At 42.1% G+C, this 13,758-nt stretch overlaps 1 protein-coding gene across 4 annotated transcripts in view; it reads right to left on the bottom strand.

Moving 5' to 3' along the window:
* The window catches only part of LOC129696233 (microtubule cross-linking factor 1), a 156,044-nt gene that overhangs the window by 130,280 nt on the left and 12,006 nt on the right, over positions 1 to 13,758 (bottom strand). For all 4 annotated transcript variants that reach the window (XM_055633930.1, XM_055633931.1, XM_055633929.1 and 1 more), the window contains exons 2-3: positions 8,102 to 8,326; positions 4,945 to 5,103 (exon numbers count right to left, since the gene is read on the bottom strand). In XM_055633930.1, the coding sequence (XP_055489905.1) occupies positions 4,945 to 5,103; positions 8,102 to 8,326 (384 nt within the window). The remainder of the gene's footprint in view (positions 1 to 4,944; positions 5,104 to 8,101; positions 8,327 to 13,758) is intronic.

The following is a 13,758-nucleotide window of genomic DNA, read 5'->3' as shown; positions in this document are numbered from 1 at the left end:
ATAAATTGCAAGCGTAACATCCAGACTATTCAGCATAAACTTCTGTTGGGAAAGATATATTTACTTTCAAACTGAAACTTTAAGAGAATAGTAAAATATATTTTTTCCCATATACAATGATTTGAGGGGCCAGAGTTCTATAGAGTTATAGTCCTAAAGTGATACAGTGTGAAAACAGGCCCTTCGGTCCAACTTGCCACACCGGCCAACATGTCCCAGCTACACGTCCCACCTGCCTGCGCTTGGTCCATATCCCTCCAAACCTGTCCTATCCATGTCCAACTTCAGTCTGAAGAAGGGTCTCGACCCGAAACATCACCCATTCCTTCTCTGCAGAGATGCTGCCTGTCCCGCTGAGTTACTCCGGCATTTTGTGTCTTGAAGAAGGATTCAGACACAAAACGTCACCTTTTTGTCCAGAGATGCTGCCTGACCTGCTGAGTTACTCCAACACCGTGTCTATCTTTTTGAAGAAAGCAACAGTGGGGTCCAAAACAGCCCCTTTAAAATTGGTCTTGAATGATGATGTATGAAAATAAACATTACATTTCCCTTGATCAGCATATTTCTGACTGTATTGTGCTGTAAAATGAAACAGCTAAAAAGTGCAGAAAGCTCAGCAGGCTCAGGGCAGCACTAAACAACAGTGCTGAATTAAATGAGACAGGACTCCCAATGCCAGTACAATTGGCCAATTTGTCAGATCCACTGAACATATCTCTTTCCTCCAAACACAGGGCTCAGCCGCACTCTATCAGCACAGAGCACGCACAGAGATCAGGAGAAAAGCAAGTCATAGTGGCAGGATCATGTTTCTGTCTGATAGTTCACAACTAAACCTCAGAAAAGTTTTTGGGCCGACTGGAATGACAAAGTACGAGGAATATGTACTGTCTGTGTTGGGATGGTTGTCGCAAAAATATTGACGGGAGAAATGAAGATTCAAAGATAGATGTGTCAGATTAAAATCAGCGGTATGTTAAAATGCCATGAGCCGATGTGAAGTATAGATAGAGTACAGTCATCCTTTTTCTCAAGGTGGAAATGTCCAACATTAGACAGAACATTACTGCTGTCACCACTTTGTGAGCGGCACAGTGGCGCAGCGGTAGAGTTGCTGCCTTACAGCACTAGAGACCCAAGTTCGATCCTGACTATGGGTGCTGTCTGTACAGACGTTGTATGTTTTCCCTGGGATCTCGTAGGTTTTCTCTGGGTGCTCCAGTTTCCTCCCACACTCCAAAAACAGGCTTGTAGTTTAATTGGCTTTGCTAAAATTGGATATTATTCCTAGTGTGTAGGATACTGCCAATGTGAGCTGAAGGGCCTGAATGACTCGGTGGGCTGAAGGGCCTGTTTCTGCACTGTATCTCTAAGGTGAGAGGGGGAAAGTTTATTGGAGATGTGCAGGGCAAGGTTTTTTTTAACACAGAGGGTGGCGGGGGCTGGGAACACATTGCTAGGTGTGGTGGCGGAGGCAAATGCGATAATTGTGTTTAAGAGGCTTTTGGATCATACTTATACAACATTATTTTAAATATAGAAATACCTACAACTGATGGTATTAGAAGAGACTGGGAACAAGAACTAGCTATAAAAATTTCAAAAGAGAGCTGGGATAAACACTTACTATATGTGCATAAATGCTCGATCAACATACGACATACTCTAATTCAATTCAAAACATTACATAGAAAAAGAAACATAGAAAATAGGTGCAGGAGTAGGCCATTCGGCTCTTCAAGCCAGCACTGCCATTCAATATGATCATGGCTGATCATCCAACTCAGTATCCTGTACCTGCCTTCTCTCCATACCCCCTGATCCCTTTAACCACAAGGGCCACATTTAACTCTCTCTTAAATATAGCCAATGAACTGGCAGGGGGTTCCACAGATTCACCACTCTCTGTGAAAAATGTTTTTCTCATCTCAGTCCAAAAGGATTTCCCCCTTATCCTTAAACTGTGACCCCTTGTCCTGGACTTCCCCAACATCGGGAATAATTTTCCTGCATCTAGCCTGTCCAACCCCTTAAGAATTTTGTAAGTTTCTATAAGATCCCCCCTCAATCTTCTAAATTCTAGCGGGTACAAGCCGAGACTATCCTGTCTTTCTTCATATGAAAGTCCTGACATAGATTATATTATTCAAAAAACAAAATAAATAAACTTTTCCCCAATGTCTCACCCACTTGTGATAAATGTCAGTCACAAGAAGCTACCATAGTGCACTCTTTTGTTTTTTGTATAAAAATCCAAAAATTCTGGAACGAAATATTTGAAATCTTCACAAAATTAATTAAAATAAAACTTGTACCAAAAGCAGAATGGATCATCTTTGGAATATCGGAAGGTAACCCCGAACTAAACGTGTTGCAAAAGAACTTAATTACTGGCTAATAATGGGAAAAAAGCTTATACTCAAATTCTGGAAAAACGCTCCAATACCAACAATAAAAATGTGGATTTCAAACATGTTCGAAACATTACACCTGGAAGAGATGAGACTCCTCCCTAGCAGGCAAAGCAGATCACTTCCAAAAGACGTGGTCTGCATTTATGGATCTATTACAAGCATAAGGTGCAATAGTATTTAAAAAAATAAATGATACCAGGATCTGGTAACGGGGGGAAAAAAACAAAAAACACGGTTGGTATATACTTTTTTGCGGAGTTTTGTGTTATAATAGAGCGATCGTTTTTCCTTTTTTTTCTTTTCTCTCTAGGGTCTATTTCCTTTCTTTACTTCCTTCTCTAACTTCTTCTCTAAGGGGCTTTCTTTTCCCAACACTTTCCTGCACCTTCACGACTCTTGCTCACTTCCCTTACTTCTTTTATTTCTACCCTTTTTTAAAGCTCGAAAAATGAAGTGGTACAACAAATGTAATAAGATATATCGGATGTGTATTACTGTAATTTACTGTACTTCTAATAAAAATAAATAAAAAAAAAAAAAAAATTAAAAAAAGAGGCTTTTGGATAGTCAAATGGAAATGCAGGGAATAGAAGGATATGGGTCATGTGCAGGCAGATGAGATCAGTTCAAGTGGGCATCATGTTCGGCACACATTTTGTAGGCCGAAGAGCCGTTCCTGCGTTCCATGTCCTACAGAGCCCTCCACTATGTTTGGGACAAAGACCCATCATTTAGTTATTTGCCTCTGTACCCCACAATTTGAGATTTGTAATAGAAAACATCACATGTGGTTAAAATGCACATTGTCAGATTTTAATAAAGTCAATTTTTATACATTTTGGTTTCACCATGTTGAAATTACAGCAGTGTTTATGAGATTACACCATTTTTCCAGTTTTAGATTGTATTAGTTGACGGGATAAACATTGTATCCAGGATGCTGATTGGGATTATAAGAATAAATGGTGATAATTGTTTTAGGTTTTATGTCAATTCTGCCCCTTGGTCCACAATGCTTTGTGCCAAACATGATGCCAACTTAAACTGATCTCATCTGCCTGTACATGATCCAAGTCCTTCTATTTCCTGCGCTTCCATGGGCCTATCTTAAACACCACTATCATATCTACGTCCACCACCACCGCTGGCACCCACCACTCTCTTGGTAAAATACTTGCTCTGCACATCTCCATTAAACTTTCCCTCTCTCAGTTTATAGCTCTGCCCTCTAGTGTTGGACATTTCCACCCTGGGAAAAGGTTCTGGCTGTCTACCCTTTCTGTGCCTCTCATAATTTTATAGACTTCTATCAAGTCTCCGCTCAACCTCCAACGTTGCAGAGCAAACAATCAAGTCTATCCAACCTCTCCCAGTAGCTGAAACCCTCTAATCCAGGCAACATTCCGACAAACCTCCTCTGCACCCTCTCCAAAACCTTCATGTCTTTTCTTTAATGGGCCGACCAGAAGTGCACGCAATACTCTAAATGGGGCCTACATCAAGTCCTATAGAGCTGCAACATGTTGAGTTTTACTAGTTCGGTTTTTGTATATGAGAAATGTATTGACCTGCTAATTTTGATTTCTAAACATTAATTTCTTAACATAGCAGGTTACAGCATTAGCAATTCTTCAATCCTTTTATCTCACACCTTCTGTCTTTTCATCTCTGACCTTTGGCCAACATCTGTAGAACTTGAATATGGCACCAAATATGGCGACTCTGTACACTGTCTCAGTGTGCTACTACTACCCGCTTGTACTGCATCTGAGATGCTTATCTGAGATGTATCTCGGTGCTTATATATAGTGATACTTGGACTGAACTGCATACAGAAATTAATTTCACTGTACCTTGGTACATGTAGCTAAAGGGAGAGGTTGAGCAGGCTCGGACTCTGTTCTTTAGAGTGCAGGAGGATGAAGGATGATCTTATAGAGGTGTACAAAATCATGAGAGGAGTAGACCAGGCAGACATACAGAGTCTCTTGCCCAGTGTAGGTTAATCGAGAACCTGAGGACATAGGTTCAATGTGCGGGGAGAAAGATGTAATAGGAACCTGAGAGGCAACCATTTCCGCACAAAGACTGGTGGGTATGGAACGAGCTGCCAGAGGAGGTATTTGAGGCAGGGACTATCGCAACATTTACAAAACATTTAGACAGGTACATGGATGTGACATGTTTAGAGGGATATGGGCCAAATGCAGGCAAGTGGGACTATTGTAGATGGGACATCTTGCCAGGTGTGGGTAAGTTGGACTGAAGCAGCTATTTCCACTCTATAAGACCCTAAGACTGTGTGACAAATAAAGTGCTATTGAACCAATGAACCGATCTCTCCTTCACTAATCCACATTCTAGGAAGCTGGGAAGATCCAGCAGTCACAATAGAAAAACTACAGAGGAAATACTGGGACTCCCCCCTGCAACGTAAATCCGGGAAGGAGCATTTACAAAAAACAATAGCAAGACAACTATACCATGCCAAATGATTTTAGCCTAAGGTTCACGAGACTCAGCTCACCTCTTTGATCCTGTCCAGTTCGTTCTGCAACGTTTGCTTGGAGATTTCGACTTCAATGAGCCTTTGTCGGAGGGATTCGTTTTCATCTTCTACGTTCACGCGTTTTTCCTCAACGCTCTCCAGTTCATGGTGCAGCCGCACGGACACATCTTTGGCAACCTGGGAACAGCGGCAGGGTGAAGTCAGGATTAATTTACGGCCTACGGTCTGGGGAAATCACCTTTTTAAAACAAACTCCTCAAGGCTCTATAGGTAAATACACTGCATCATGTGCCTGACACGTTCAAGGCAGGACTGGGAGTCTGTAATGCCTTCTAGGATTGAGTTTCCTGCAGAATACTTACTGACCACCGGAACGTGGAATTACCACTTTAAGCCTGGGTTTACCTCGATTTATGGTATTGTTACGTGCACCGAAAAACAGTGAAAAGCTTTTTTCCTGTGTTATCCAATGGCAATCATAATATTTATACAAAGTGGATATAAAATCCAGAGCATTTGTGTCCACAAGGATGTTTGGGCAAGAAGCATAATGTGTAACCACATATTTGTAATAAAAACTGAAAATGCCGGAAATATTCAACACGTCAGGCTGCAGGTCAGATGAAAGGTTTATCTGAAATATAAACTGTCTCTCTCACATTTACTGAGTATTTCCAGCATTGTTTTTATTTCAAATTTCCAGCAACTGCAGTTTTGGTTTTGCTTTTCCAATGCAATAATTGTGACATGCAATTGTGTGGCCATTCGGCCCATCAAGTCTATTCCGCAATTCAATCTTTCCCTCTCAACCACATTCTCCTGCCTTTTCCCTGTAACCTGACACCCTGACGAATTAACCATTGAATGATGAACAAAACCATGTTGTTAGACCAGATCTTCTCACTCGGAGCTGAGGCTGCGGGACTCGGAGCTGTGGCTGCGGGACTCGGAGCTGAGGCTGTGGTGGGCCGACTCGTAGCGGAGACGGCGTTCCGGCTTTCAGCAGCGGCGACATCACCACGGAGGTCCGCTGGACTGGAGAGCGGCATCTTCGGCCTGGATCAATCGCCTCAGCACAGAGGGAGAACAAGGAGGGAAGAGACAGAGACTAAGACTTTTGCCTCCATCACAGTGAGGAGGTGTTTGGTGAACTCACTGTGGTGGATGTTAATTTGTGTTTATTGTATGTTTTGTTATTTATTGTTACTGTGTATGACTGCAGGCAACGTAATTTCGTTCAGACCGAAAGGTCTGAATGACAATAAAGAAATCAACTTCAAAGTCAAATTCAAATTCACTAACATTTCAGATATGCAAAGCACTTCCCCCAATGCTGTGTCTTCAATGGAAACTGAACACCGAGGACCAGATAAAAGATTTCGAATTAAAAACATCTGAAAGGCCTGATTGGACCCAACAGCAGTGCAAGACGGCATTGATTTAAAGACAACGGCAACAGAAAACCTGCAGCAGAGGCAAAGATTTAAGCAGGAATGCAGATGGGAGACAAGATAAATCAGAGTCGACTGGTGTGAGAATAAAAATGAAATACCAGTGGATGGAGACATTGTCACAGAGAGCAGGAGAATAGAGAGGAAAGGAAAAGGGACTCAAACGGAAATGATTCACTGTTCAAAACGGCAAGAGTTTAAAAGACACAGAAAAATCAAACTGCAAATGTTGGCAATCTGATGTATAAATAGAAAGTGCTAGAAACACTTAGCAAGACAGGCAGCATCTGTGGAAAAAGAAACAGAATTTGCATTTCAAGTCTGAGATCCACTGTCATGCACAAACTTTCAACTGAACAATAAAGCTATTTAGTTTAGAATTTTGAGATACAGCGTAGAAACAGGCCCTTCGGCCCATTGAGTCCATGATAACCTTCAATCACCCATTCACACTAGTTTTATGTTATCCTACTTTCGTATCCTCTATACTCAGGGCAATTTACCTACAAACCTGCACGTTTTTGGGATGTGGGAGGAAAGTGGAGCACCCGGAGCAAACCCAATTGGTCACGCAAAGAACGTACAAACCCCACCCAGACAGTACCTATAGTCAGGATCGAACCCGGGTTTCTGGCGCTGTGAAGCTGAACATAAACATTGTTCATTTAAATTGGACAGAGAGCTTTTTTGTTGTCCTTGTGCTGGGAGCAATTCTGAAGAATACTGCGTTTCTCTGCCTTGAAGTCAGAGACCAGATATCGAGACTAATTAGTGAGTAAAGGCATTAGCACTCACATCGAGTGTTCTCTCCAAATATACTGCTGAACTCCTTGGTGTTTCCAGAGTTTTATTATGTGCTTCTTGAAGTTGAGTTTAGTTTAGTTTATTGTCACGTGTACCGAGGTTACAATTAATCCTTCCACCATGTACAATATGTAGGAATAAAGGGAATAACGTTTAGTGTAAGATAAAATCCGGTGAATTCCGATTAAAGATAGTTCGAGGGTCTCCAATGCGGTAAATGGGATGTCAGGACTGCTCTCTAGATGGTGCTAGGATGGTTCAGTTGACTGATAACAACTGAACTGAAAAATAACATTGAAGTCACAATGTGCTGAAAGTTCTGAGAACAATCAAGTGCACGAATGAATATCGTCTGTGAGAATAAGTAATTTCATGAGCAGAGAAGGGTGGAAAGTCTGAAGCATAATCCTCAAAACATTGTCCTTTCTTTCTTAGCAGTGAGGTGGTGTATCCCACACTCTTTATTTTACAATATCTATGAAGATCTAGAAATGTCGGAATGAAGCAATAGCCGTGAATAAAACTGGGCATGATTGACTCATGAATGAGTGGATATGCACAAAGGGCTGAATGAAAATGTGACTGAGCATGAATGAGACTAGTACGATAGGGCAGTTTGTAAATCCGAGAGAGGGAGATTGAAAAGTCCTGTGATTGTAGTGTGGTGACTGGTGCACAGAGAGATACAAAGCTGCTTTTTTAAGCAGCATAAACACAGGCAGCAGAAGCAAGATTTGAATCTGGGCGAAAGGCTTTTTTTCTCTTGTGCGGATTTGTGGATCGGTTTATCTGACGGTTTATCTGGCATTTCATGGAACACGCATGGACTCTGTTTGTAGGTAGTTACATGGTTAGTGAGTTTACTTCAGAAACACTTTAGAGATTACTTCAGAGTTGATAGGACATGGAGACCAGCTTACCTTCAAGTCTTGCTCCAGATTTCTTATCAGTTCCCCATCGACCTGGCCGGTCTGTGCAACCTTCAGACTCTTCTGCTCAGCCTTCCTGAGGCGGTACTGCAGGATCCGGCAGTTTTTGGTGGAGCGATCCAGCTCTCTGCGCAGTTCCTGCAGCTGATACACATCCTCCTCCAAATAGCTGTCCCGCATCTCTTCCATCTCCGACCGCAGCTCACCCAACTCATCCTGCCCATTGAATACAAACACACATGCATTAATCACACCCGCTCACTGCACTCTTCCTACAGCTGATTCATCAGAACTCAACCAAAGGTAAAAGAGCAACCTGCAATATTCACATTGCAGTTATAACCATAGAGTCATGGTCATACAATGTGGAAACAAGCCCTTCGGCCCAACTTGCCCACACCAACCAATATGTCCCATCTACACTAGTCTCACCTGATGTGGGGACACATGACCGATGTGTCACATGGCATGTTGAATACTCTCTCAAACCTCTACAGGTGTATGCTAGCATGAATACTGACTGTCTGCATCACAACTTGGCTTGGCAACTTGAACGCCCAGGATCGAAGGAGAGACTACAGAGATTGATCGGCATTGTCATATCCATCACAGGTACTGACCTCCACACCATTGAAGGGACATGCAGGAGGCATTACCTCAAACATACAGCTAATATCATCAAAGACTCACACCACACTGGCCAAACCTCTCATTTTGCTAATACCATCAGGAAGAAGATACAGGAACCTGAAAACCATGACTACCGGGTTCAAGAGCAGCTTCTACCTGAAAACTACACAACACCGACCTCAACAACTATGATCTTCTATGCATTGGTTGCATTACAGACTTTGGTTTTGCATGATTATGGTAATCTATTGTTATGGTTATTCATTTATTGAATTATTGATTGTTATATATTTACTTGTGTGTCATTGCATTAATTAGCCTGTTAAAACTGCAGCAAATACGAATTTCATTGTTCTGTTGAACATGTAACAATTATACACTGAAGACGCTCCTCTCCATTCCAGCTGAGAGGTTGAAATATTCATGTTAATGAGACAGTGGAGCAAAATTCAGCCCATCGAGTCTCCTTTGACAATTCAATCATTGCTCATCTATCTTGCCTTGAAGAAATGAGACTCCGACTAATAGATAAATATGACCAATTCTTAAGTAGTTGGTCTCCTTTCATCGACTTTTTGGAATCATGTGATGCAGCGGTACCGTAAAGATTGCTGATTTCAGTTCATGCCGTGGATAGATCTACATCTCCGAATAAAGATTTGAAAATTTCTCTTTTAAGGGGCCTTTTCTCCTATTTCTACTTTCCACTTTTTTATTTTTTATATACACACTTCACGCTTTTCTATTCTCTACCATCTATTTTTCCTCTTTTTCCCCTTTCCATTGTTTTCTTTTTCTTGTCTTGCTTATTTCCTTTTCGAAACATAAAACCAGAAGTTGTACATAGAATGGATTACGGTATGACATAGTTGGCACCTAAAATTAGGTTCCCCTGTATTGTTTTGTACAGTATTAACTTCTAATAAAATAAACAAAACAAAAAAAACTATTTGGATAAGTATTAGAACATAGAACAGTACAGCACATAGAACATTGGCACAAAATGCTGGAGGAACTCAGCATCTCTGAAAAAAAGGAATGGGTGAGGTTCTGGGTCGTGACCTTTCAAAAAAAGAAGGGTCTCGACCCGAAACGTCGTCCATTCCTTCTTTCCAGAGATGCTGCCTGTCCCACTGAGTTACTCCAGCATTTTGTGTCTATTTTTGGTGTAAACCAGCATCTGCAGTTCCTTCCTGTACATAAAACATAGTCATGTACAGCACAGGAACAGGCTCTTCTGCCCACAGGCCAGCAAAGTGGCGCAGAGATAGAGTTACTGTCTCAGAGTGCCAGAGACCCGGGTTCAATTCTGACTCTGGGTGCTGTCTATATGGAGTTTGTACTTTCTCTCTGTGACTGCACGAGTTTTCTCCGGATGCTCCTGTTTCCTCTCACACTCCAAAGATGTGCAGGATTGTAGGTTAATTGGCTTCTGTAAAGTGTAAATTATCCCTAGTGTGTAGGACAATGCTAATGTTCAGGGTAATCGCTGGCCTTCGTGCACTTGGTGGGACAAAGGGCCTGTTTCACGCTGTATCTCTAACGTCTAATGTCTAAAAGTTAATTTGGGAGTTTCTGTAGGAGAGCAGCCACATCCGCAACAAACAGACATTGGAAACTTATGCTTTTAATGGAAGGCAAATGATAGCCATCATGCACAGGGCCTCTGACATGTGGGCAGCAGTAAAGATTTCACATTGCCAGTATCTACACAGGAAATGACCACACGGAACTTTTTAGGTTCTCTGATGGGAGGGTCTTCTTCTTATCAAGTCCACACACAAGATTAGAAGCTGTTCAGCCAGAGCTGAACACACTTCTCTGTATCTGCATATAATGGTGTCTGTCTTGCCCTTCTTGTGCATGATGGTGGGAAGATTGGTGGAAACAGGGCCATGACGTGAACGCTCTTTCCTTGACCACTAGAAAGATCAACATTTATTACTTATCCAGAAGATAAGAGAAACAAGTTAAGGTTAACTGGAACTGTTCAGTGCTGCTGTTATAGGACAGATGTTGTTAAACTGGAAAGGATGCAAAGACGATTTACGAGGGTGTTGCCAGGACTGGAGGGGCTGAGCTACAGGGAGAGGGTGAGTGAGTAGGCTAGGACTTTATTCCTTAGTGTGCAGATGACGAGGGGTGATCCTGCACCTATTGTCTATTGTCTCAGCTTCCTATTAAATCTTTCTCCCCTCACCTTAAACCTCTGGTTCTCGATTCCGCTACTCTGGGCACGAGACATTGTGTGTTTACCCAAACTATTCCTCTCATGAGTTTGTGCACTTCACAAAAAGATCACCCCTCATCCTCCTGCACTCCAAAGAATAGCATCCTAGCCTGCTTAACATCTCCCTATAGCTCAGTCCTTCGAGTCCTGGCAACAGCCTCGTAAAACTTCTCTGCACCCTTTCCAGCTTGACGACATCTTTCCTATAACATGGTGCCCGAAATTGAACACAATACTAAAGTGTGGCCTCACCAATGTCTTAAATAACTGCAACATGACCTTCCGACTTCTATACTCATTCATAAGACTGCAAGACGTTGTTACAACTAGTTCTGCACTAAAGAAGCACCATATTGTTTGTAAAACACTTTTGGATATCCCAACAAAACTATGAATGGTGCCACAGAAGCAGCTTCAAACACAGCTTCCTACAGTCCTAACCAGTAGCAGGCTCCTTAGTGAAAATCCACTTTGTAGACCATGAACATACAACTTTGTGCGCTGGGACAGATTTATGTCGATCACTCTGTAAATAAGGTGTAAGGAGCTGAATCGCTACCACGCCTTTCCCATTTAGAAGTGATCCAGTGAAGGACTTCATTTGAGCCACTGTCAGCTCACCAGTAAAACAGATGAATGTATATAGACTGAACTTTTTAGCGCATGGTCCATTAACTTTTGTCAACTCAAGGACCCTCTTCTAAAGAGGACTCTTTAATTAGGCAGGGTGGTGAGGATAAAGACTTGACTAAATTAGTACTCTTCCTCCACAGGAAAAGATTTAAGAAGCTAAGCTACTAATTTTCTCAATAAAATAATCAGCTAGAGGAAAAACAGCCATGCCCACATCAATTAATTAACGGAATATTTGCTGCAGTCTCACAGCATGGCATTCTTTACAACATCCCACCCTATCCACGAGGATAATCATTTTGGTTAATTAATTTATAGATGAGGGCATTCATTGACCATCCATTACTACCCTTGAGAAGACGGTGTCATTCACCTCTTGAAAGGCGGCACAGTAGATTAGTGATAGAGTGGCTGCTTTACAGCGCGAGAGACTGGGTTCGATCCTGACTACGGGTGCAGTCTGTGCAGAGTTTGTACGTTCTCCCCGTGACCATGTGTGTTTTCACTGGGTGCTTCGGTTTCCACCCACATTCTAAAGTCCTGCAGGTTAATTGGCTTTTGTAAATTGTTCCTTGTGTGGAGGATAGAAATCAGCGGGCCAAATGGTCTGTTTCCGTGTTGTATATTTAAACTAAAATACACTAAAATCTTCCCATGAAAATTCTTCCATAAACCGGTTGAGGACATTCCATGATTTAGACCCAGTGGTAAAAAAGGGAGGACAATGTATTTCCAGAGGCACAAAGAACTGCAGATGCTGTTCTCCAGCCATGTTACCTTACACGCCAAGCTGAGCTGTGCTAGCACTTTGCGTCTTTTTTGCAATACATTTCTAGTTTAGTATTGTGTGAGGTAGAAACAAGGAACTGCAGATGCTGGTTTACAACGGAAGACAGAGTGTTGGAGTAACTGAACGGGTTACTGTCTCAGAACATGGATAGGCGGACCTCAGGAGAACATGGATAGGTGGTGTTTCGGGGAGGGACTCTTCTTCAGACTTAGTTGTATAGTGTGAGACCTGGAGGGGACACTTGGAAATAGTGGTGCTTCTATGTACCTGCTGTCCTTCCTCTTGGTTGGCGGTCACAGGTTGCGAGATATGATGCGTGTCTCAGCGACTAAATTCAGTGTGTTACATAGCAGGCTTGTTATTGATCATGTGATAATTGAGTTTCCACTCAATTACAAAAGCTATCTGGCATAAAGCTTCTCCCAGAGGGGAACAGAAGCAGTTGTTGCACAGGCAACCAATCTCCCTGTTGAATAGTTCTACATTCATTTTTATTCCTGTTGTAAAACACTGATTTATTGCACTATGATTCTCATCCAGTCAATATGTTGACGAAAATTACAGACATGAGAAACTGCACTTGCTGGGAATTGTTTTATTACAGAATTAGTAACAACAACCAACATTTACACTACTCAAATCAACCTAGTCCCTAATCCCATTTTGCTATTCCTGGCAATAGCAGCAACAGCATGGTGGCGCAGAGGTCGAGTGCCAGAGACCCGAGTTACGTCCTGACTACGGGTGCTGTCTATATAGTTTGTACGTTCTCCCCGTGACCTTGGGTGGGTTTTCTAGGGAAGCTCCAGTTTCCTTCCACACTACAAAGATGTGCAGGTTTGTATATTGGCTTAGTATAATTGCCCCTAGTGTGTAGGATAATATTAGCGTGCATGGATCGCAGTTTGCCGTGGACTCGGTGGGCTGAAGGGCCTGCTTCCGCACTGTATCTCTAAACCAAACTAATCTAAAAATAAAATATAATTTTTATAAACCAATTGTAAAGTACTAGTAAAGATCACTGACACCGGTGGCAAGTTGAATGTCGAGTCATGGTTAGGTCCACAGGAAGACAGCAAGCAATCAGGATGCCAAATCTTCCTAGAGTATATGGTAAGGACATCTTGTTGCATTTCATATAGGCCTTTGGTGAGATCATAACTGGAGCACAGTGTATAGTTTTGATCTCCTTAATTGAGGAAGAATATTCTTGCCTTACAGGGCTCCAAAGAATGACACAAAGTGCTGGGGTAACTCAGCAGGCCAGGCAGCATCTTTGGAGAACATGGATAGGTGATGTTTCAGGTTATGGGGATAAGGCAGGAGAATGGGTTTCAGAAGGAAAGATAGATCAGCCATGATTGA

This window comes from Leucoraja erinacea, chromosome 4 (assembly GCF_028641065.1).
Source record: "Leucoraja erinacea ecotype New England chromosome 4, Leri_hhj_1, whole genome shotgun sequence".
NCBI classification, from domain to species: Eukaryota; Metazoa; Chordata; class Chondrichthyes; order Rajiformes; family Rajidae; genus Leucoraja; species Leucoraja erinaceus.
Note: the sequence above shows the minus strand (reverse complement) of the source record. Positions and strands in the feature narration are given on the sequence as shown.